Source organism: Nuphar pumila, chromosome 14 (genome assembly GCF_984573655.1).
Source record: "Nuphar pumila chromosome 14, dmNupPumi1.hap1.1, whole genome shotgun sequence".
Classification (NCBI taxonomy): Eukaryota; Viridiplantae; Streptophyta; class Magnoliopsida; order Nymphaeales; family Nymphaeaceae; genus Nuphar; species Nuphar pumila.
The window spans coordinates 81715019-81737150 of NC_143262.1; the positions used below are offsets into that span (position 1 = coordinate 81715019).

At 38.1% G+C, this 22132-nt stretch overlaps 1 protein-coding gene and 1 pseudogene across 1 annotated transcript; one reads left to right on the forward strand and one right to left on the reverse strand.

Annotated features, from left to right (window-relative positions):
• Positions 1-293: 293 nt before the first annotated feature.
• On the forward strand, positions 294-5432 carry LOC149817115 (NAC domain-containing protein 105 pseudogene; annotated as a pseudogene).
• A 5687-nt stretch (positions 5433-11119) lies between these two features.
• On the reverse strand, positions 11120-21141 carry LOC149817116 (uncharacterized). Its single transcript, XM_089987393.1, has 2 exons — positions 21002-21141; positions 11120-14910 (listed from the first exon to the last, which is right to left on the reverse strand). Exon 2 carries the CDS (start codon positions 14755-14757, stop codon positions 11518-11520), a length of 3240 nt encoding a protein of 1079 aa, XP_089843519.1. The 5' UTR covers positions 14758-14910; positions 21002-21141; the 3' UTR covers positions 11120-11517.
• Positions 21142-22132: the final 991 nt, after the last annotated feature.

Below are 22132 nucleotides of genomic sequence, written 5' to 3' on the forward strand. Positions count from 1 at the left end.
TCATGTGGAAGACCCAGAATGATTTTCTTTTTTGGTTTATATCGTCGACCCCAATTGTTTTGGGATGAAGGCGTAGTTGTTGTTGTTATATATATATATATATATATATATATATATATATATATAGAGAGAGAGAGAGAGAGAGAGAGAGAAGATCAACATTAATACTCGTGAAGATCAACAAAATGTTGAACCCATGAACCAAACAAAATAGAAAATTGTAAATAGCATTGGTAATATGTTGTTGGCATATCAATAGCATTGGTAATATGTTGTTGGCAGATAAATTGTAAATGGAAGGAGAGTCATGCATACCCCCTGGGTTTAGATTCCATCCGACTGAAGAGGAGCTCGTTGGTTATTATCTGGCGAGGAAAGTTGCAGATCTAAAAATTGACCTAGATGTCATCACAGATGTTGATCTCTACAGAATCGAGCCATGGGATCTCCAAGGTAATTTACTCAAAATCTATAAGGGATAATAAAATGAAGGGCATTTGCTTGATTTTATTATCTTTGTGTTTTTTTTTTAACTATTGATTCTACATCAATGAAGTTTCCAGTAGACAAAGACTCAAATTTTATGGGGCCAAATGCGATAACTGGGTGGTTAAGTCACACTACTAATATAACCTAGGGGTCTCAAGTTCAAATCCCACATGTTATTCCCTAGCTTTTTTTGATATTTAAGGAGAGAACCCCAATTTAGGTTATCCCTCTGCTTGCCTAAAGAGAAAAATGACTCAATTTTTTTTATGACGAGAAACTCTGACTGCAAACAGGGTCACTTAATGGGTCCGCTCGCCGCAAAGTGAACACTAGGTTGAGTCACCTACACCCAAACTCTTATGGAACCCACCAGTTAAAGGCACGGGCTAGAATTAAGGACTCAATTAGTTTAATTAGTGCAGTTAATTGGGGAAGACAACTTGGTGATTTCATGGAGTTGTGTATATCTTCTTTTACCCTCTCCACTTGCAGGAAAAGTGGATCCCTTTACAAGTTAAAAATTCTCCTACTTTTCCTAAAGTGTTTGAAGCCTATTGGTCTAAGATATTAGTCTTCTTACACAATGTTGTCAGTATCGGAATAGGACCTGTATCATTTGGCCAACAATTCTGTTGAATCGCCCTATACCGATTCTCAAGTGAATCATTTTGAATTGGCAAAAAAAGTAATTAAAAAATATTACATGTTAAAGTTATTAAAAATTAATTTAAGCTATTTTTTTACATTTATTAAAAACAACCAATTCAGGTCAGTATCATATCAATTTTATAGCGATACCCATAAGTATAGACCGATTCAGGCCGATACGGACCGCTACTGACAACACTCACTGCTCTTACATCATGTAATGCAGTGGATAGACTCGTTATGATTCTTTCCAAGTTTTGAGAACAGTTTGCTGCATCAAGCTTCCTTCTTTCTTGCTGCATGACAAGTTTGCTAGAGTACAAAAAGGGTACAGATCAGGTAAAACGTTTTATGTAAAACATCAAAGCAAAAGTGAGTTTGTCTTATATATGTTAGCGCTCGGGACCTACTTGATACTTTGTCTGACAAATAGGGATGGCAGTGGACCCTGGGAAAGCGGGGCCCCGCCCCACCTCGCCCTGCTTGGACCGGGGATGAAGGGTATGAAACGGGGATGGAGGCGGGGGCGAAGGTTAAACTCCATCCCCGTTCAGGGATGGACGTACCCTTTTCCCCGCCACGATCCCCGCCCCGTCCCTGCCACTTTTCTCCGCCTCATCCCCGTTTGAACTGGGGATGGAGGACATGAAATGGGGATGAAGGCTGGGGTGGAGGTGAAAATCTATCCCCGCCGGGGATGGAGGTTCTAATCTTGAGGCGGGGCCGGGGTGGAGACCTTGTCCCCCCCCCCCCCCCCCCCCCACTGCCATCCCTACTGACAAATAAAAGAGGTCACGTTTTGTGTTGGCATTTTACAGTAACTTTGTCAAAAGCTGTTTTACCTGAGCTGCTAGCATTTTTGTAATAATAACGACGATGACAACAATTACTACAGATATGTGTCATTGTTATTAGTGTCAGTATTAAGGGGTAATATTTGCTATCCACAGGGTAGGAAACCCCTCAGTGAAAGAATAATTTTTTTTCAACTTTTTTGCACACATCCAACCATCTAAGTTTAGTAGAAACTGATCTTTGGATTGTTTTTTTTTTATGTATATGTCAGATTTTATGATGGTTGAAAAATCAATGGCTTACAATGTACCAAATTTTTAAATTTCAAAGAAACATATTTTTACCTCAAAAACTATAATTGGAGTGTAGATTCCTTCTATTTTGACTATGCTGAATACATCCACAAGGTCATATTTGGTCAAAACAACCTCCCCCTGTGAGCTCCAACTAGGGGGTTCCTTACCCAGGCAGGACGGTAGCAAATGCTATCCCTAATATTACCACTACCACCATCACAACAACAACTACTACTACAAAATAATAATAATAATATTATTATTGTTGTAGTATTATGGTTTGTATACTTTTAGATGCATACAAGAACATGAGTTTCTAAAAAGTTCCTGCCAGCATGGTTTTCCCATAAAAATTCATTCACATCAAGCGAGGTGTGAATGGATGTCCACAGGGTGAGGGGTCTGGGAAAATCTGAGACCTACCAGCATAGACTTTCCCCCTTGCCCTTCCTTTTGCTGTTTGTTTCACCAATGGTGGAAAAAGTATGGAAGGTAATTTCCTGCCAGCATCACATTTTCCCATGAAAAAGACCCGAAACAAACAGGCTCTAGAGTTGTCCTCGTTTAGTCCATAGAACTAAGCCTATAGTTTCCCACAACACTGGATGTCCCTATTATATATTGTCATCAAATGAATTGAAACTGATAAAGTTCTAGTAATATACAGATAAGTGTAAGCTTGGCTATGAAGAACAAACAGAGTGGTACTTCTTTAGCCATAAAGACAAGAAGTATCCAACTGGAACAAGGACAAACAGGGCCACTGCAGCAGGCTTTTGGAAGGCAACAGGAAGAGATAAGGCTGTGTTCTCCAAATTTAAGCTCATAGGGATGAGGAAGACACTGGTGTTCTACAGAGGACGGGCTCCTAATGGCCGCAAGACAGACTGGATCATGCATGAGTACAGATTAGAGACTGATGAACATGGACAACCTCAGGTTTGTATCCAGCCCTTTTCACAATATTTCAATATTATCATTTTTAAGTTATTTTTCATCTGCATGCAAGTATTGGACTTTGGCTGCGTTGCTCAAGATGGCTTGGTTCATGATTTAGAACAGTGTGTTCTGTTTGTTTTGTTCGTTCATTAAACAAACCCTTAAGGTGCATTTTTTTTTAAAGGTAAGCTGTCAATTTAGTATAATTGCTACAAAATCATATATCCTCCCCCTTGAGGTCTCATAGCTATACATTAAAGGGCATTTGATGGAGTCGAAGAGGGAGACATCTCTGATTTTTGCATTGGTAGGAGGCTTTTCTTCCTGTTTTTTAAGAGAAAAAGTCATCACTAGGCGTACCAAGCGACTTTTTTCCCGGATAAAGTTGTCTCTAACAATAACTTTTACCCCCAATCAAACACGCCCTAATAAATGGATGTCTTTGAAGAGTTGGGACACAGGGTGCACTTGCATGCCACAGAAATCTCAGGGTTTCTGCAGAAATGTATGAAATTTTGCGCATATCTATGTATACCACCATAACAATAAAAACACGGGAAAGCGAGCACCGTCGTCAATGTTTTTTTCTGTGGAGAAAGCTGGGGTTAGGCAGACCCCTACCAGTTATACAACTACACCATTGGGATTCGAACTTGCAACATCCCAACACAAGGTGATGTGCACTAACTGCTCCTGCCAGACAAGCTGAGCCCCGTTGTCAATGGTGGCATGACATGCCGTGGAGCCTCCTTGTGCAATAGAAAAACAGAGTTTTGAGTTGAGTATGGGGTTTCGGTTGAAACAAGAGTTGATAGCTTGACTCAAAAAGCTTGTGGCCAAGACAGTCTAGGTTCGATCAGTAAACATTGAAATATCTGAATCTAAACAATGTTACAAGTCAAGAATCGAGAAAACATTGCTGAGAAAAATCTCATGATAAATAAAAAAATTGCTCATTTTGAATAATATAAAAAAAGAACAGCAGTAAAGGGATTATATTTGGTACCCTCAATTGTACTGTACCCTCTACTAGAAAAAGCCTATTTCTTAACATTTTATTGATTTTTTTTGTAGATTAAACCTTATGGATATGATCTATATGGTTTGTTTAGTCAAATACAAGTTGTAGATCATCCAATCATGTCATATAAGTGAAATTTTTAAGGGCTTCAAATTTCAACAGTGGACAATGCATCAAAATTTTGCAATTGCCAAAATCATGATTTTACGTCAAAACCAGTTTGTACAAAATACATTTTCTAGTAAATAGACCATGCTGAATGCATCTATGGGGTCAAATTGATCAAATAAAGCTTACACGAGTGCGGTACTCTAGAGTCCTTTGTCGTAAATAAAGGTATTTCAATATAAGTTTTGAGACCCACAGGGGGCATCCTTTGCTGCAAGGTTGAAGCTGAGTGTACTCCCCGGCAAGCAGGGGGTGACTTCAAAGGTTTTACCAACTGAAGGCCTGCCAATCTATGATCCATAATGTAAGGTTTTCCCTTGACCTACCAAAAAAAAAAGACTTCTATTTCTCCCACATACTTGGCTGAGTTTTGAGTGAATCACAACTGAACCAGTTGCTTGGCCAAATCCAAGTTCATGGATGCAATTAAACTTTTTTTTTTTTTGAGAAGTAATAAAACTTTTTTTTGTTCACAACTATTGCATGATCTATGTAGCTTTCTTTTTTAGTCAGTGGCGGAATTTAGAACTAGCACAGTGCTGATTGGATCTGATATGTTGCAGGATGAGGGTTGGGTTGTCTGCCGTGCATTTAGAAAGCAAAGTCCCTCTCAAAAGCCAAACACACCCATTTGGGATCTTGGAGGCCCCTCTTTCATGAACCAAGTAAGAGCACATCATCGACCGTTGACACACCTTGATGACCCCACCTACAGTGCTACACTTGCTTGCAACATGCATGATCTTGTGCCCTCCAAGCTTCACACAGAGAACCAATTCCTCCACCTTCCCCAACTACAGAGCCCTTCTCTCCCACCAAGCCAACTATATAGAGAGGCAACCTGTCATTCCTATGGTTCATCCAATGAGGGGAATGACCCTAATGGGTACCACTGCCTTGATAACACTGAAGGGCTTGTAGCCGATTGGACAACACTAGACAGCCAGGGCACACCTCAACTCAGTGAGACTACATCAGATTCCAACTACTACATTCCACTGTTTCAAGTAGAGAAGCAATCACTTGAGCAATACCAACCATATTTTTTCCCTCAGCACTCATTTCCCAACCCCTAAAAACCTATATGGAGGGATGATCCCTACGTACTAAAGCTTCAAAAACGTAAGAAACCTAATACCACGGCTGATACTGTAAGGTCATGTTTTGAAGATCTATTTCTGTTGAAAGGAGCCAAGGATAAGAAGCATCGCATCTCTTCAGACCCTGGTAGCCATGTTTTCCAATGTCTTTCTTCTTTTTTCACTTTATCGTTTGTAGTCTTAACAAGAAGCATGGAATGAGAAAATGGAATGCCATGTCCCGTTTTTGCTATTTTCAGTGTACATATAACCAGACACATTGAATGTTCTATTTCTTTGATCTTCCAATCATGACATGCGAGCAGATTTTTTTAAGGGCTAAAAAATCAATAATCCACAACTTTTGTAACTTTAAGGTTCCAAAAATCATATTTTTTTTCCATAAAACATGGTCAATGTAATACCTTAAAAGTTTATCCCTAAAATTTCAAAAAAAAATTATTAATTATTTTTTAAAACAACGAAAACAACCTTTTTTTATTAAACATTTTAGGTGAGTTACTGTACAATCAATTATCATAACTGAATAAATGTAAATATTAAGACTTAATTCATTTTTAATAATTTAAAATACATATAAGAGTATTTTGATAACAATAATTATTTTTTTAAAACTATCTCCGAAGAAGTAAAAGACGGGCTCTGGATGCCGCATAAGCATTTCACATCATAATTGACCTGAAATTCTATAAAATAGGTCAGATTCGTGAAAGCTTGGTATGATATAACATACTTACATAAATGCACGATATCAGAACACATTCAAATACAACCTCATATATCAATCATGAAATGCATATCTTAACAGACAATAACATAAAATATTGCTAACAATTAAAATAGCAGGTCAGTTTTATGCACACCTATTCATGCTAAGATTTGTATCAATAAAATAAATTATGCACATGCATGAACATTTAAAAAATGTATGTACTTACCATTTCAGTACTGAGAGTCTTTCATGCATCTTATCTTTACTTATTATTTTCTTACTTAAATGATGCATGTCATATTCTATCTATATGCAATTCATATTCTTGTTTAAATTGCCAATATCTTTCTGTGGGTACAACACACTCTCTCAAATAGAAGTACGGCTAAGGTTTGTATTTTTAAACAATTGTGTCTTATTAACCTGCATGATGTCCCCAACTGTGATTATTTCGAAGAGGAAATTATAATTTTAGAGAGCTCCAAACCTCCTGCAACCGGATATATCAGATTTTTCTCATGAATCTTACGTACCACACTGTGGACAAATCGTGAAAGTTCTCCCCGATTATGGGTCCTGTGGATGGGGGACAAAAGCAACCTTTCGTGCTAAGCCAATATTTCACAGAACTGTTAATGTCGTGCTTACTCTCTCAATAAGCCACAAGAGAATTAATTTTATTTTAATTTTTTAATTAACTCTCTTGTTAATCGTGCCAATAAAAACATGCAACCAAATTCAGAGTTCATATCCAACAATATTCATAACACTTTATGTATGCTTTTGATTAGTCTCTACCATAAAATCAATACAATAATATAATCATTATACATTTACATAGTCAAAGTAAGCTAATCATTGATATTTATGCATGCCCAATTCAATCAATATTGAAATGTATTCAGTTAACATGCATATCAGTACAATATTCTATTTAAGCATAAATAAGCATGCCGTACAAAGTAAAATACAACCCGACATCAACGCATGTCATACTGTGCAGTTCGGATCCCTGTTAACCCGATTTTAGAAAACCTACCAAAAATCAAAAGAATCGAATTTAACTCTCAACATTTTACTAGGATTGCTCCATCATCTTAAGAACACAATCCAATAAATAAAATTGTAAAATTCATCGTAATAAAATAAAATAAAAATCTATGATTGAACCCTGTTCACGAAAAATATTAGACAGATCTTGTCAACTATATAAATTTATTTCGATTTGAGGAATTTCTCAAGATTTACAGAATTTTTTTTTGACAAAATCCTTTTTAAAAATCTTATTATACATGTTACCTTTCACCAAGATTTTTCAGAATTTATTTTGATCAGTTTTGATTGGGGTTTTAGAGCTTCAAAGTCTTTGGTCGAAACAGTTATGCTGAGAGGGTAGAAAACCTGTGCTCTATTGTAATGGACGTTTCGGCCTCAAAGCTGAAGCAAATAAAACAAAACAAGATTTGAAATTCTGGATGTGTAGAACACTCCAATATTTTTTTTTAATTTATTGACTTCATTTTTATAGAGATATTGATTTTTTTTCTAAAACTAGTAAAAAAAAATGAGGATAAAATAACCAAGATTCAAACTCATGTAAGATTTATTAAGAACAAAAATCATGGTAAAACTCATACAATCATGATTTTTAGATGCTCTAAATACATTTACCACATCATACAACACATCTCTTATCACATTTATGCTAATTTTGCTAAAACCTTAACATCCATAATCTAAAAATTAAAAACTTTCATAGAATATCTTAAATACAGTTTTATCTATGCAAGAATCACAAGAAATATAAAAATAATATGGAATCATGATTTATTTATGCAATAACATGTTTAATCATGCTACACATGTACTTAGGGGTGGCAATTTCTGACACGACCCGCCAACCCGCCTCTTAGGCGGGTTCGGGTTGTGCTTAAGCCAACCCGTTTAATAAACGGGTCGACCCGCGTAACCTGTTTATTAAACAGGTCGGGTTCGGGTTGGGGGTATGCCAACCCGCCAACCCGGCTGACCCGTTTAATAAACGGGTTAGGCGGGTGGGTCAACCCGCCAACCCGACCTGCCAACCCGCCAACCCGACCTGTCAACCCGCCAACCCAACCCGACCCGTCAACCCGACCTGTCAACCTGACCCGCGAACCTGAGAACCCGTTTACCCGACCCAACCCATTTATTAAATGGGTTGGTGGGTTGTGTCGGGTTACCCGTTTATTAAACAGGTCAGGTTCGTGTTTGCCACAGCCGACCCGTTTAATAAACGGGTCAGGTTCGGATTGAGGTATGCTGACCCGTCAACCCGACACGATTGCCACCCCTACATGTACTAATCTCCCATATATGATCAAATTAACTTTCTTTATCATAAAACATTAAAACCCTAAAACATTTTTGACAAAACTTTTTTCAAAACGATTTTCGCATATTTTTAACCAAGATCTTTGCAAGTCATATTTACATCAAAATCTATTAAAAAATACTCAAAAACATACTTTTACATTCATTATACATGCTGAACAATTCAATAAAATATAGATATAACTATCCACACAATTTTTGCTTTTTAGGGTTTCAAAATTACTCTTTTTTAAATTATTTTCTCAAAACCGATCTTCTAAAACATCGTTTTGAGTTTTCAAAAATCTTTTTTATATAGATCTAATAGCCATAGTCGTTCTAGGCATAAATTATATGTAAATTCAAGTCCTGGATAAAAAAAGAGGGTATGCTAATGCATCTCAAAATCGAACATCATAAAAGTAGATATTCTCTATCAAAAACATATTTTTCGCAATAATACCGTCACTTTTTTCTCCACTCACACTTTACTTTGAGCTGGTTTAGACCTTCACCAAAGCAGTTGCAGATCTCTAATGGAAGTCAGGACTAACTTTAGAGTTAGGAGAAAGAAGATGTGAGAAAGAAGGAAGAGATGCACTTAAATAGGAAGAGAGAGAATCATGAGGACCTCTATTTATAGATAAAATTAGGCAAAAGTCTCATATCTAATATAAGAGGTTAATATTTATTAATCTCCTTTATTAATAAAATAAGAAAATAAATTATGGGTCTTAATTTATTAAATATCGAAATTGATTAAGCTAGTGAAGAAATGTGAAGACTTTTTACTCTGACTTGATAACCAGTGACATGGTAACCTTCTGAGAGGCTTATAGACTCAAAGACTCAATAAAATTCAATGTTTAAATAATCGATTCGATAGCTCTCAAAACGTAGATCATTGTGATGGTATTAAATTTAATCGTACGCACACGGATCAATATGAAAATTTAGTAGACAATGAAAAATGTTGATATTCGATATACAATTAGGTATGAACTTCGATCGATGATAAAACACTCAAATAAACACCAATTTGAGTGTGTAGATAGTCAATTTTGATGCCCTCGAAACGAGAAACGTCAAAGTCAACTCCAATTTAATAGGTGAGTCACTGATCAACTAAATTTTTTATTGAAACAATAATGACGTTATTCGAAGTGTAGCGTCCGACCCTATCTAATCCAATGAGATGTGATCTAAAATATCCTGAATTATATTCAATCCAATCCATTCCTAAATTGATCGAAATGTCATGAATTATATCCAACCTAATCAAGATGCATTCAAAATATAGTCCTATCAATTTTAAAAAAACCAAATTTTGAACTTTATCTAAGTTGAAAAACCCAAAATAACGGTCGGTCAATTTTAAAAATTATATTTTTTTGAACCAACTTATAAAAGAAATCACCAAAACTGATCTCATACAAGATCTACGGCTCATAACGAACATAACTAGAGTCTTAGTTTAATTTAGACTCTCAAATTTTGCTTGAATTTAATTTGATTTTAACTCAAATAAGATGAGAGAATCGTTTACGGTGGTTTGGACATATTCGGCGAAGGCCTAATGATGCTCCAGTTAGAAGGATGGAGAAATGAGAAAATATATTAGTTAAAAGAGGTCGGGGTAGGCCTAGAAAGACATGGATGGAGGTGATAGGAAAGGATATGAATGCTTTAAACCTCACCGAGGACATGGCATTTGATAGAAATGATTGGAGGAGAAGGATTCACGTGGAAGACCCAGAATGATTTTCTTTTTTGGTTCATATCGCCGACCCCAATTGTTTTGGGATGAAGGCGTTGTTGTTGTTGTTGTTTGTTGTTGTTTAACTCAAATTTAACTTAAATTTCGCTCAAATTCAAAAGTTCAAACAAAATTTTTGTCAATTCCTAGCAAATGACCATTTCAAACACATCTACCGGATCATATTTAAAAAAAAGTGCCAAACATGCTAAAGAACATGTGCACTTCATACTTATACGATGGTTTATACCTACCAATTTCTATATATGCACGTGTGTGTCAGGTTTAAATGGCTTGTTAATTGCCAATATTATCCAGTTACATGGTGTTACATCAGAATGTATTCGTCCAATTTTTTCCCAGATGAGAGAACTTATATTTTGAGTCAATCTGTTTTTTCAGTTCATTACCCAAAGCCAACTTAATGTGTCACGACCGTTGATGCTGCCACTACTAGCTTGCCTAACAAGAAAACATATTTGACGGTGGCAATGCACACAAAAACTTCCTAACACAAACATTAGGAGACAATAAAACAATCAATCAATGTCAATTCATAACAAAAAAAGCTTGACGGTTAATGGGAATTTCATTGAGCAGCTCCAGTGGATCCTGTATTGGTGATACACAAGAGAGATCATACAGACCAACAATCTGGGAAGCCTTCCAACGCAAAGCCCTCAATGACAACCAAGTTTAACATAAATCAAATGTTTCAATGAATTTTTATGATAACAATGAAGCACAAGCTGGACGGTGACCAACTGAAGCAGCAAGAAGGTTTAACCCTTTCTCCAATTGATAACACATGTTGTAAGTGGCTAAGTGCAGTAACACAAGAAAGAAAAGAAAATCATTGCTCATTGATATGAATTCATATTTGTAAGAATTGTGAACTCGATTTACAGGATTGCAGGAGAAACAGCCAATATAATAAGATTAAACGAGGACCTGATAAGAATCAGAACTACGGTTTTGACTATCAGGAGCTGCATGTTGCAACTTATTTGACAGAACAAGAAAAGAACCCCAGCATGTGAAAAATCCCCCAAAAATATACCTGCCCATGCCTCCAACAATGCACCAACGTAATCTCTGCACTGCAAGATTGATTAAGAAGGGGTGGGAGAAGCTGAAATCATCAAATGCCATGACTTATGATTAGAGACTCCAGTTGTGTGCTCTTCGACGCACCATCAGTGGAGATCAAATAAAATTGGGAAAAAATATTGCTGTCTGTTTTAGCCAACTCGATAAGGCTCCCAACCATAATCTGGCTCCTTCCTCTTCACAGAAGACGCTGCCACAGAAATTTGTTGAAAGGGCTTGGGGTGATCTTCCATAGAAGAGCTGGTTCCATGCAAGAATAGGTTTTTGATGCTAGGGCCCTCTCTTGAATTTGTCTCCAAGGATATTGATCCTGCAGCATTCAGGTCAAGATTTGGCATTGATGGACCAGCATCATTAGTGCCAGGTCCACCAGTGATACCCATGAGAAAAGGTCTGGGAAGAGTAGCAAGTGTCCCTGGGCCAAGCATCTGGGGGATGATGGTGCTTCCACGAGGATCCACCATGTAAGGAACTGCACTTGATATGTAAATGGAAGAATTAGATGGCATTGTAAGGCCTAGACCCATCCCGTTGTAGGGGAAAGGAGGCTGAATTGCATAAGCCAGAGTGGGCTGTAGAGGAACAATCCTGCCTATCTGTCCGATATAGGGAAACACACCAGCCCCAGCTACTAAGAATGGCTGTGTAGGGTTCACAACCTCCTTTTGATGCTCAGAGGCAGAGTGTTGAAGTAACGAACCCAAATCAGACCAGTTTGGCGCTAGCACATGATCAGCCTCTGGGTATATCCTCGATCCCATTATTGAGACAATAGGAACATCAATTCTTGATAGCTTTGAAGGTTTATTGGAGTGTGATGGATGAAAATCATAAGGGTGACTGGAAGGTGGTTTGTCATTAAGATCAAAGTCCCTTGCTGGAGCCCTTGAAGAAGATGGCACATATGCATTGAACCCCTCATTTCGTTGGTGTTGCTGTCTACAGTCTGCCTGTTGATTTGATAAAACAACTCCGCAATTTTCATCATTTTCACCAGCGCGATTGAGATCCAGATTAAGCTTTTCAACCCGTTTTGAGCTGACTTCCACAGTTGAGTTGCCAGAAGGTAGAGTTGATGACACAGGGACATGTTTGTCCACAAAGATATCTGTTGCTGCAACATCACCTCCATCAGTTACATTGAGGTCGATGCCCCTCTGTTTCAGAATATGGTTATTCTCTTCAGTGGAGCATGCCTTGTCTTTGTCTGGAGTCCTTCGAGACAATGCTGGATAGAATGCACTAGTTGCTGCAGTTCCTTTCCATCCTAACTCCCCCACAAAGTGCAAGTGAGTCACGGGCAAATCAACAGGTCCCCTATATGCTGCTACCACTCGAATTGGTACTGACAAGTTTTTGAAATTGAATGAAGATACAGCAGTTGCACCCAGAGACTGTTCAGGGCAATCAGCTTCTTCCATCTGAATATCCTCATTCAGATTGAAACTAAAATGAGTCCTTTCATTGACACTTGATTCCTGAGGCACTGTTGTTAGTTGAGAGGACTCCTGATCATGAGATTTATCCTCATTTTCAAGTACGGTAATGATCTCTTTTGGCATATCTGCTCCTTCTGAACATGACTGTTCATTTTCTGCCAACATTTCCTGGTCCACCTCCTTCGATGAATGATACCTTTCTAAATTGTGCTGCTCATTGCATGATTCATTTTTCTCAACCTCTTCTGATCTTTTCTGGAGTTCACAAGAATCAGCAGTACTAGGATTTATTGTTTCACTGTCCATGTCCCTTTTGGAGCCAGAGCTGCATGAAACCTCTCTGTAAATTCCCATCTCTTCCTCCACTTCTTTTGCAACCTGCCTAGCCACCTCGAGTGCATCAACTACTCCATATACAAGGTCCATTTCTAAATTCTTTCCATTCCTCTCTATCATATTTTCTCTTTCTAGTGTCAAATTTGAAGAATGGTTCTGTTCTTCCAGAACTGATATCCTTTCAACTGCTTTCGTCTTCATATCAGATTTAACTAGGAAATCTTCCTTTACATCCTCTGTTCTAAAGGTGTCTGGCTCCTTAGATGATATGCCAAACTCATGCATGTCGTGAATGGTGTAAACATTGTTGTCAGTCCCCTCACAGAACAAGGACACATCTTTATGCTTCTCAGGCTTCTGCTGCATTATCTTTTTCCAATAATCTGACGAATTCTCACATAATAACACAGATTGTGACTCATTAGGCTTCTGATCTGGGCTACTGTGAGTCCTGCATAAGATGGGTCTACTCTCTTTGCCTTCTGTATCTGCATCACATGGCTCAGGTTCAGCTGAAGTGTGGATAACATCTGGAGACACTGATGAGATAAGATTCCTCAACACAGGTGATGAGGGCTCAATTTGTTTCTTCTGTGATGATTCCAGAGGCACAACCAAAGGCTTATCTTCAACATGGCTCTTCCCTGTATCTGACTGATTTTCACCAACCATCTTGCTTCTTTCTCCATCTTCAGAAACCTTACCATGGTCCAGATCTGTTACATTTATCAAATATCTGTACTCAGGAGCTATCTCTTCCAAAGATTTTTGTTGTATATTGGAAGTAACAGAGCTTTCTACTAAAGTATCATTTTCACCAAGTCCGCATGTATCTACACTGGCTGGACAATCAGTTGCATATTGCCTGCTTTTAGTTTTCAATAGATTTCCATGAGTGGTGCATTTCTTTTCACCATCCACCACACTGACATCAACAGGAACAACATTAGAGATGGAATCCTGGGCACTTTGAGCATTGCATTCCCCCTCAATGGAATTCTCAAGAGGGGTATCTTTAGTTGTTAAAGTGTCAAGCTTTTGGCATTTTGAATGCTCAATATTCTCAGAGGAATTTGAATCTTTCAAAAATCTGTCATCACATCCTTGAAGAATTATAATTCTGTCTCTCTCCTTCATGTCTGTATCCATATCTATGACCTTTCCCCAACCAGAAGTCAAGTTTTTTGCTCGGCCCTGAATCTCAAAATTTTCATGTGAAAGGAAACATGAAACAGTGTTCCCAATTCCACATGATTCCAACCCTCTTTGATCAAGGGGAAGCTTCTTGAGTGCATCTAAAACTATAATTATTAGTTCTTCCATTGGCATATCGATGTCACTGACTTCACCCTTCTGAGCTTCTTGGAGCCAACTGTCCAATGATTTCACACCACCTAATTGAATAAAATATCTCAGGCAATCACTGTTCTGTGTAATAGATAAGGTGTTTGCAACAGTGGACCAATGCCGACGTAAATCTGCCTCATTACCTTGAACTTTATCCTGATCCATCAAAGAAACCAACTGTTCAACCTTAGAAGGGCTTATAAGCCCTTCCTCCAAGTCCATTGATGTAAAGAAGCCTTCCAGTGTCATGTTTTATTCACTGTCAAGAATACTGATAATGATATAAAAACTTAAGTTACATTTTGTGAATTAGAGATCCTCCCATCCAGACCATCAGTTTACTCCTTACAAACATGGAGCCAAAACTACAGTAAACATGAGAACCCACTTCAGCTTCTGATTCTGCAAAATTATTACTAGCAAGGATTAGTTTGAAGGGAGAGCATAAAATTTATTCAAGGTATGACACCAAGGAGAGCTTGAACTTTCAGTTTGATTGCATGCTCAAGAAAAAAATAAATTTTTTGGCAAACAGAAATTGAAAAAAGACAAAAGGTTCCTGCAAAAGTCAAAAGCTACTTGTGTCTTCTTTGCCGTATATTCAACCCAATAAATGTTGGTATGGTATCCCAAGGAGAAAAGTACAACTAGTCATTCATTAAATGTCCAAAATGCAGCAAAAGAAAAAAGCCTGTCCAGTTTAATCAACTATAACATACACCAGGAGAATTGATCATTTATTTGCATATAATGTCTTTAAGTTTCAAACATTTTCATCATTTCATTCTTGAAACTATCATGTGTGTCGGGAGAACTATTGTTTAGCACATATTTTGAAGATAACAAACCTCATTTGCTGCATCCATTTTTTGTGTTTCCAACAGTTCATGTGTTTGTTTTGTGTGGATTCAGAAAAAGAGTCAATTTTTTGGGGAAAATAATGTAAATTTCACAAACAGGTATATCAACAACCAACTCCAGGTTGTTGATTCACAGAATACAGGTGGCCGTAGTTGATAAGAACAATCATTACAATACGAGGGACACATACAGCGAGATTCTGAAAATAATCAGATGCCACAACAACCAAAAGAATCAAATCAAATCAAATCAATCACCAATCCTTCAGATTTAACCAGAAACTCACAACTTGCAAGAATTTCCAACTGTATTTATATTGCCTACATTGTTATGTGGAATCACTTCTCCTATGTGTTTAATCAGCAAATTACAATGATGACAAAGTAGTGTACCTGTATTTGTTTTACCAGCTTTACCTAAATGGTTCTTCCAAGAACTGAGCTGGATTGAGAAGCCAAACATCACAAAATTTTTGGCAGGAACCTTTTCCCTTACCATTCTCAGAATAACATTGATTTCGTAATGATACAGTAGACACCATTTGCTCAAATAAATTGCCAACATTTACACTAAAGGACATAGAAAAAGGTGTTTAATTCTATAGGCTGAGATTTTCTCGTCGCTTGCTTGGAAGGAATAGGTTCTGAACAACAGTGAAAGGCCTGGATCAACAGGTCCATTTCATTTCTGCTATCTCATTTTGTTTTAGTAAGACTGCTATCTCATATATAACTTTAATGGTATCGCATGGAGGTTTACTTTGCCATCGGTTGGTAGAGCTTGAGAAAGGCAATCCACTTTCACCCCCTATCTTTGATACTGCTAGTGAAAGATTTCTTTGATGGTAAAGAAAGCAGTATCTATGGGTTTCCTAAACATTATGCCCCTACTGGGCATTCTCCCCGTAACTCACAATTTGCAGATGCTATATTGGTGCTTAGTGAAGCTTCTCACACTTGGATATGGCAATACTGGCTGCTAAGGAAATTTTTTACAGCAGTTTCAAGACTAGAGATCAATGAGAAGAAATATGGTCTTTTAGACTTTAATCCAAAAAGAATAAACTAGTTTGACTAATAAGAGTCTTCCCTTTAAATATCCAGACATGTCTCTCATTAAAGACTATACAAAAATTCACATAGGACAAAAATCAAATAAGTTACAAAGCTTTGCACTATACATTATCTTTCTTGCTGGTATGATCACCCTATAAACATGTTGAAAACATTGTCTTTATGGACCATGTTAAAGATGCAGAAGTCCTCAAGTCTCATTGTTCTCATGGAAATAGCAGCTAGGAAAGTGGCACTACTATTAAAAAGTGTGGTATTTCATTCCAACGTTAAGATCCACCAAGTGACCTTGGAACCACCACCTTATCTTCTTCACCCGCCTTATGCTCCAAGGTTTAAACCAAACACCCAAAAGTAGATTAAGTGGAGCCCAAAGAAAATGAAGCCTATAGTGTGAAAAGGTTCTTGCCAGATGATATGAAGCCTATAATGTGGATGAAACCCTATGGAGGTGGTCATTTCATGCCCTTTTCTATGAAAGAGGGTGTTCTTGCCAGATCCTATAGTGTGGGTGAAACCCTAAGGAGGTGTTTGTTTCATGCCCTTTCTTATGAAAGACAACCTATGTAGGCTGTCTTTCATAAGAAAGAGAGCTGCTTCCCCAAGAGGGTGAAATAAACATTACCATGAGACGTATGTTGGAGGGTCCATATGATAAATACAAAATAGCATCTTTCCTATAAAAATGGGTTCACACCTCCCCCATGAGGAAGCACTTTCCCTCCTAAGTGTCCCTTTCAAGGGAAAATGGCTTCCCTTGAGTGGGGGTATAACAAGCGCCCCCTAAAGAAAATAAATTCTTTGGAAATTGTTCATACTCAAGCAATAAAAACTCAAATTTATTCCAACAAAAGTTTCTACATGGATTTTATATCTTATTTCAGAAATTTCATTTCTCAAACCCTTTTTCATTAGAAAAAGGGAAAGTATTGCTGCATCTACTACAGTATTGCAATCCCAAAGTATTCTGGATGTACTCCAATCCCTCAACGTCACTTCATGAAACTGCTCACACGAAATTTCACAATGTCACTACAGCATGCCTGATCTTCTATGCAATATGCATTCTGATAACATGGGCATCCTACAACCTTTCCCACCATCTTATGCCAAGTAAATAACACCCAGGAACAAGATAAGAGCTGTGAACCTAGATCATGAATATATTCATAGAAATATCAGGAACTTGATTCCTGTAGATGAGAGTAAAAAAGTTAATAAAATGAGAAGCCGGTTGCAATTTTGCAGTCAAATTTTCTTGGGTATTCCAAAGCTACACTTCCATAGTGCTAACAATGAGATCCTACAAAAGTGATGGACAGTGGTTTTATTATATAAGGTTTTATACCTTGGGAGGTTCTAAGCTAAATGAACTTATCCACGGCTTATAGACTATGTCACACGGACTCGGCTCCAAGGTCGCCGCACCCGCGTCGACACGCACCGACACGGGTGCGGCTCGGACTCGGTCAACCCGACCCTGGGTGTGGTCAACGCACCCAGGGTCATTTTGGTCCATTTTTTGGAATTTTTTTTTTTTGAATTTTTTTTTTTAAATTTTCTGGGCTACAGCTGTAAGGAAAAAAACCCATCACAACTAAAAAACCTGTACACTTTCATGTTTTAAGTACAGAATGGGCACAACTCAAGTTTTTGTGGTTTTTTCCTGTATGAAGAAAGTGAATTATTACAGTGTATGAAGAAAGTGCCCAAAAGTGAATTATTCCTGTATGAAGAAAGTGTACAGAATGCCTTCACAACTCATCACCTGTCCCCTAATGGGCACAACTTTGACCGAGTCTTATATATATATATATATATATATATATATATATATATATATATATATATATATATATATATATATATATATTTTAATATATATATATATAGCCGAGTCCCCGTGTCCAAATTTTTTGAAATTGCGCCGCACCCGCACCCATGTGACATAGCTTATAGATCAATGGACCAATCATAGGAATGTATAATAAGTAGCTAATTGAGTAACCTAATAACAAACAGAAATGGCATCTGGAATTGCAGATATCTGACAAGTAGATACGTGCATGACCACAATTTATACTGAAAAAACATGTAAGGAACTTAAGCATATTGTATTTAGCTCCAAGAATAGCTGATCAAAACCTACAGGTTTAAAGAAGTAGCCTCTCACAGCGAATTAGGGCTTGTGTCCACTCTAAATTAGGCCAGCCAACTGGCTAGCAATTAGAGGTAAGGTAGAATGGTCATCCACAGTTCAGGGAGAGAAATATCTTGGGTTCAAAACCGTTATGCTAAGCTTGTAAGGGCTTCAATGATTCGTTTGAAGCCCAGCATCTGGTAAACCAAAGATTTCTGCAACTCATCATCCCTTAGCCAAGTACAATGTTTATCTGTTTACAGAATTTGTTCTTTCCATTATTTTTTTTGGGAGGGTGGGGCATGGAAGGCCTGCTTTCATGCAAAGAAGACAGTGTGGCCATAATAAATAACCCACCAAGGAGAAAATAATAAACAAAAGAAGTTTACAAATCAGTGATAGCCACTAGAGTGCTGATTCTACTAGTGCCTATCCAAACCAGGTCTTCATACAGCCATATCTCCTTAGCGTATGGTATAATCATTTTAGATCATCCCATTACTAAAATGAACGGTACAACTCTTTTCAGATTCCTCTTATTTACTCTCGTTCTAAATATACCACCATTTATGAAGCAACCACCATTTCCATACAGAAAGCCATTTGTGCCCTCTCATATTTATCGGAAAAGCTCTGCCTAAATGAAGAAATCAGTTGCGAGCCCTCAGTCCAACCATGCCAAGGAGTAGAATCTACTAAAAAAGGGCATATCCAGAATAAATAGAGAGAAGTTTCTTCTTCAGCTGCACATGCAACACATCAATGTGCCATGATAAAACAGTTCTTCAGCAAATTCAGTTGAGTAGCAACACTATCCAAAAGAAATCAGCCAGGCAAATAAAGAAGTTATTACATTCGAATCAGGCCCCATATATTATTTAGGAGAAGATTAAAATAGTGGGTCAAGCAATGACATGGAGCAGGGTTCCACTATGGAATTCTGGAGGGATACAGCCTTTTGAGAACCAATATAAATGCAGATACACCGATATACATAATAAAAGTAGACCTTCTTAGCTTTTTCCATAGGAGCCTTACGAATAAAACAGTACAATAAATACCTGAAATGGGTGTCAAGATGAGATCAAAGTATTATCCTAGTACAATGAATCAAAACTAATATATATCACATCCACCAATATTCTACTTCCGCGATAAATAAGAACAGATAATAAAACATGCATGGTGAAGGATTTCCACAAATGTTTCATATGTAGAATTGAACAACTGTGTTCTAATTTCTTTGTATGTTCTGTTTTCATCTTTTCCTTCCCTTGTGTGGAATCAAGAACCTCAGTGTTCCACCAGAGATCACAAATAATAACTACATGGCCGACAAAAACATTGACATTAACTACCTTAGGATACATAATAATTGAGCAATAGTTGCGATACGGGAAATCTTGTGTTTTTGTTCCAAAAAGGGAAACGCACTTAGAAAGACAAATCATTGAGGCATTATCTAGTCAAGGTTCACAGTTCCCAGTTTCTCCATTTTAGGCAACCTAACACCCAGAATATTGACGTCATCCCCGACGAACTACTGCCCGTGCTGGTGCTCGACTTAGGGCAGCCTACCAGGCATTATACTGATACTGTTTTTTAGAGCTTGAACAATCCTACACAGATAAACTACCGTCTACATCAGTGCTCCAAGGAGGAAGAAGGATCGAACTTTTTTTTTTCTTACTCGCTACATCTCACGCCTGAAAAATCGTTTCAATTGAGCTTCTAAACTTAAGATTTCCTATTAAAACAAAGCTCCAACCAAAACAGACACCAAACAAGCACAAAGACAACAAATTTTATTTACACTTCCTCAAGCGACAGAGCCCATAGCTCAATCCTCCGTAAAACAATTTTAATCCCGTCCCAAACTCGATCACAGAAACCACGAATTCGCAGACACCACAAATTCGAAACAATTGATAATCTCAGCAGGATAAACCGAAAACAACCAAATTTTCGGTGCATATACACCGAATTCACAAAACTAAGGCTTAAGTAAGGCTTCACCGCCACTAATCCTCCGATCGCTCAAATCAATGCTAGCGAAAACCGAAGTGTTTTTTCCAGACAAAGGATCCAAACACAAAAAGAACCACAAAACCACAGGACAGAAGGCTTTCATCGAAAAATCAGCCGCTCGGTCAGCTTCTAAATGATAAGGTAGGTTCAATGAAATTTCCGCGACATCGTACCGAGCATCGAGCGCAGCGCCGCTAAGCCAAACGACCCGGCTAACCAAACCGAGCGGCAGAAACAAGCTCCCAAGGCGAGCACAAAACCCTAGACGGGAAGCAAGAAAAAGCGAAGAGAACAGAGGAAAGAACGCAGAACCCGAGGGGAAAGCAAAACCCTCGAATTTGCACTCGCTGAAACAGAACCGTCACGAGAGAAAAGCATACGTATCACGTACCTCACCAAAACACTGTATCCGAACCATGGGCGCGAGCTGTTCTAATCCCCCGAAGGATTTTTTTTTTCTTTCTGAATAAAGAGAGAAGGCCCAGAGGAAGAAGAAGAGAAGGAAGCGAAAAAGGAAAAGGAAAGGACCCCAAGGGCGGGACGGATTGATGGGTATTGATTGATTTGGGAGTGTCTAAACCGACCAACCGTTCGCGAAGTCGTATAGTTCTCTCCCTCCTTGAGAGGGAGTTGGGGGAGAAAAGGACGGCACCGATGGACGGCGGTGTCTCCGGTAGGTGTCATACTGCAAAGCAGGTTATATGTTCCCCCGATGATTTCACCGAATCCCACGTCTGTGTTTGGGGCTTTGAATGAGCACTACGTATACAAGCACATAGGGCTTGTATTCCCGTGTATGTTGACATAACTTTGCATCGGACTCTGGTGTTGTTGCAAAGACTTAAGTACCCTTTATTGCTATTTTTTTCATAAAGTGATGGTTTGAGAAAATGACAAAAATGCTTTTCATTCAAAAAAGAAAAAACAAATAGTTTAAAAAAAGGACAAACATGTCTTCCATCCAGAAAGTCGAGGATGATGTTGACTCTTCAAAGTCTTCTTCTTTTTCTGTTCAAAAAAATGACACATGTTTTCTTCTTCTTTCTCCGTAAAACACTGTAAAACCCTTTCTTTCTCTAGAGAAGAAACATGTTCATCTCGTTCCGGTGACGGGTGTTCTACGAAATGTAAATCCCCCCTTCTGTAAGGGCAAAAGGCCATGAACACGTTGGGAGGAGCCCTCAGACCCCCCTTCTGTAAGGGTAAAAGCTTTGAATCAGACTCCATAACTCTTCAAGTTGAATGATGCTACCCACACTGGGAGGAGCTCTCAGACCCCCCTTTCTGTAAGGGTAAAAACTCTAAATCAGACTCCATAACTCTTCAACTCCAGGGAACGAGATGAACACCCGTCACCAATTTGTAGCATCATTGATTTGTAGGGCCTTCCAACAACTCCAGGGAACAGACTCCACAATTTTTTTGGGCCTTCCAACAATGATTTGTAGTATTATCGGGCTTTCCTACAGCAATTTGTAGCATTTGTAGTGTCTTTCGTAAATCGCGAAACGCTATAGCGATT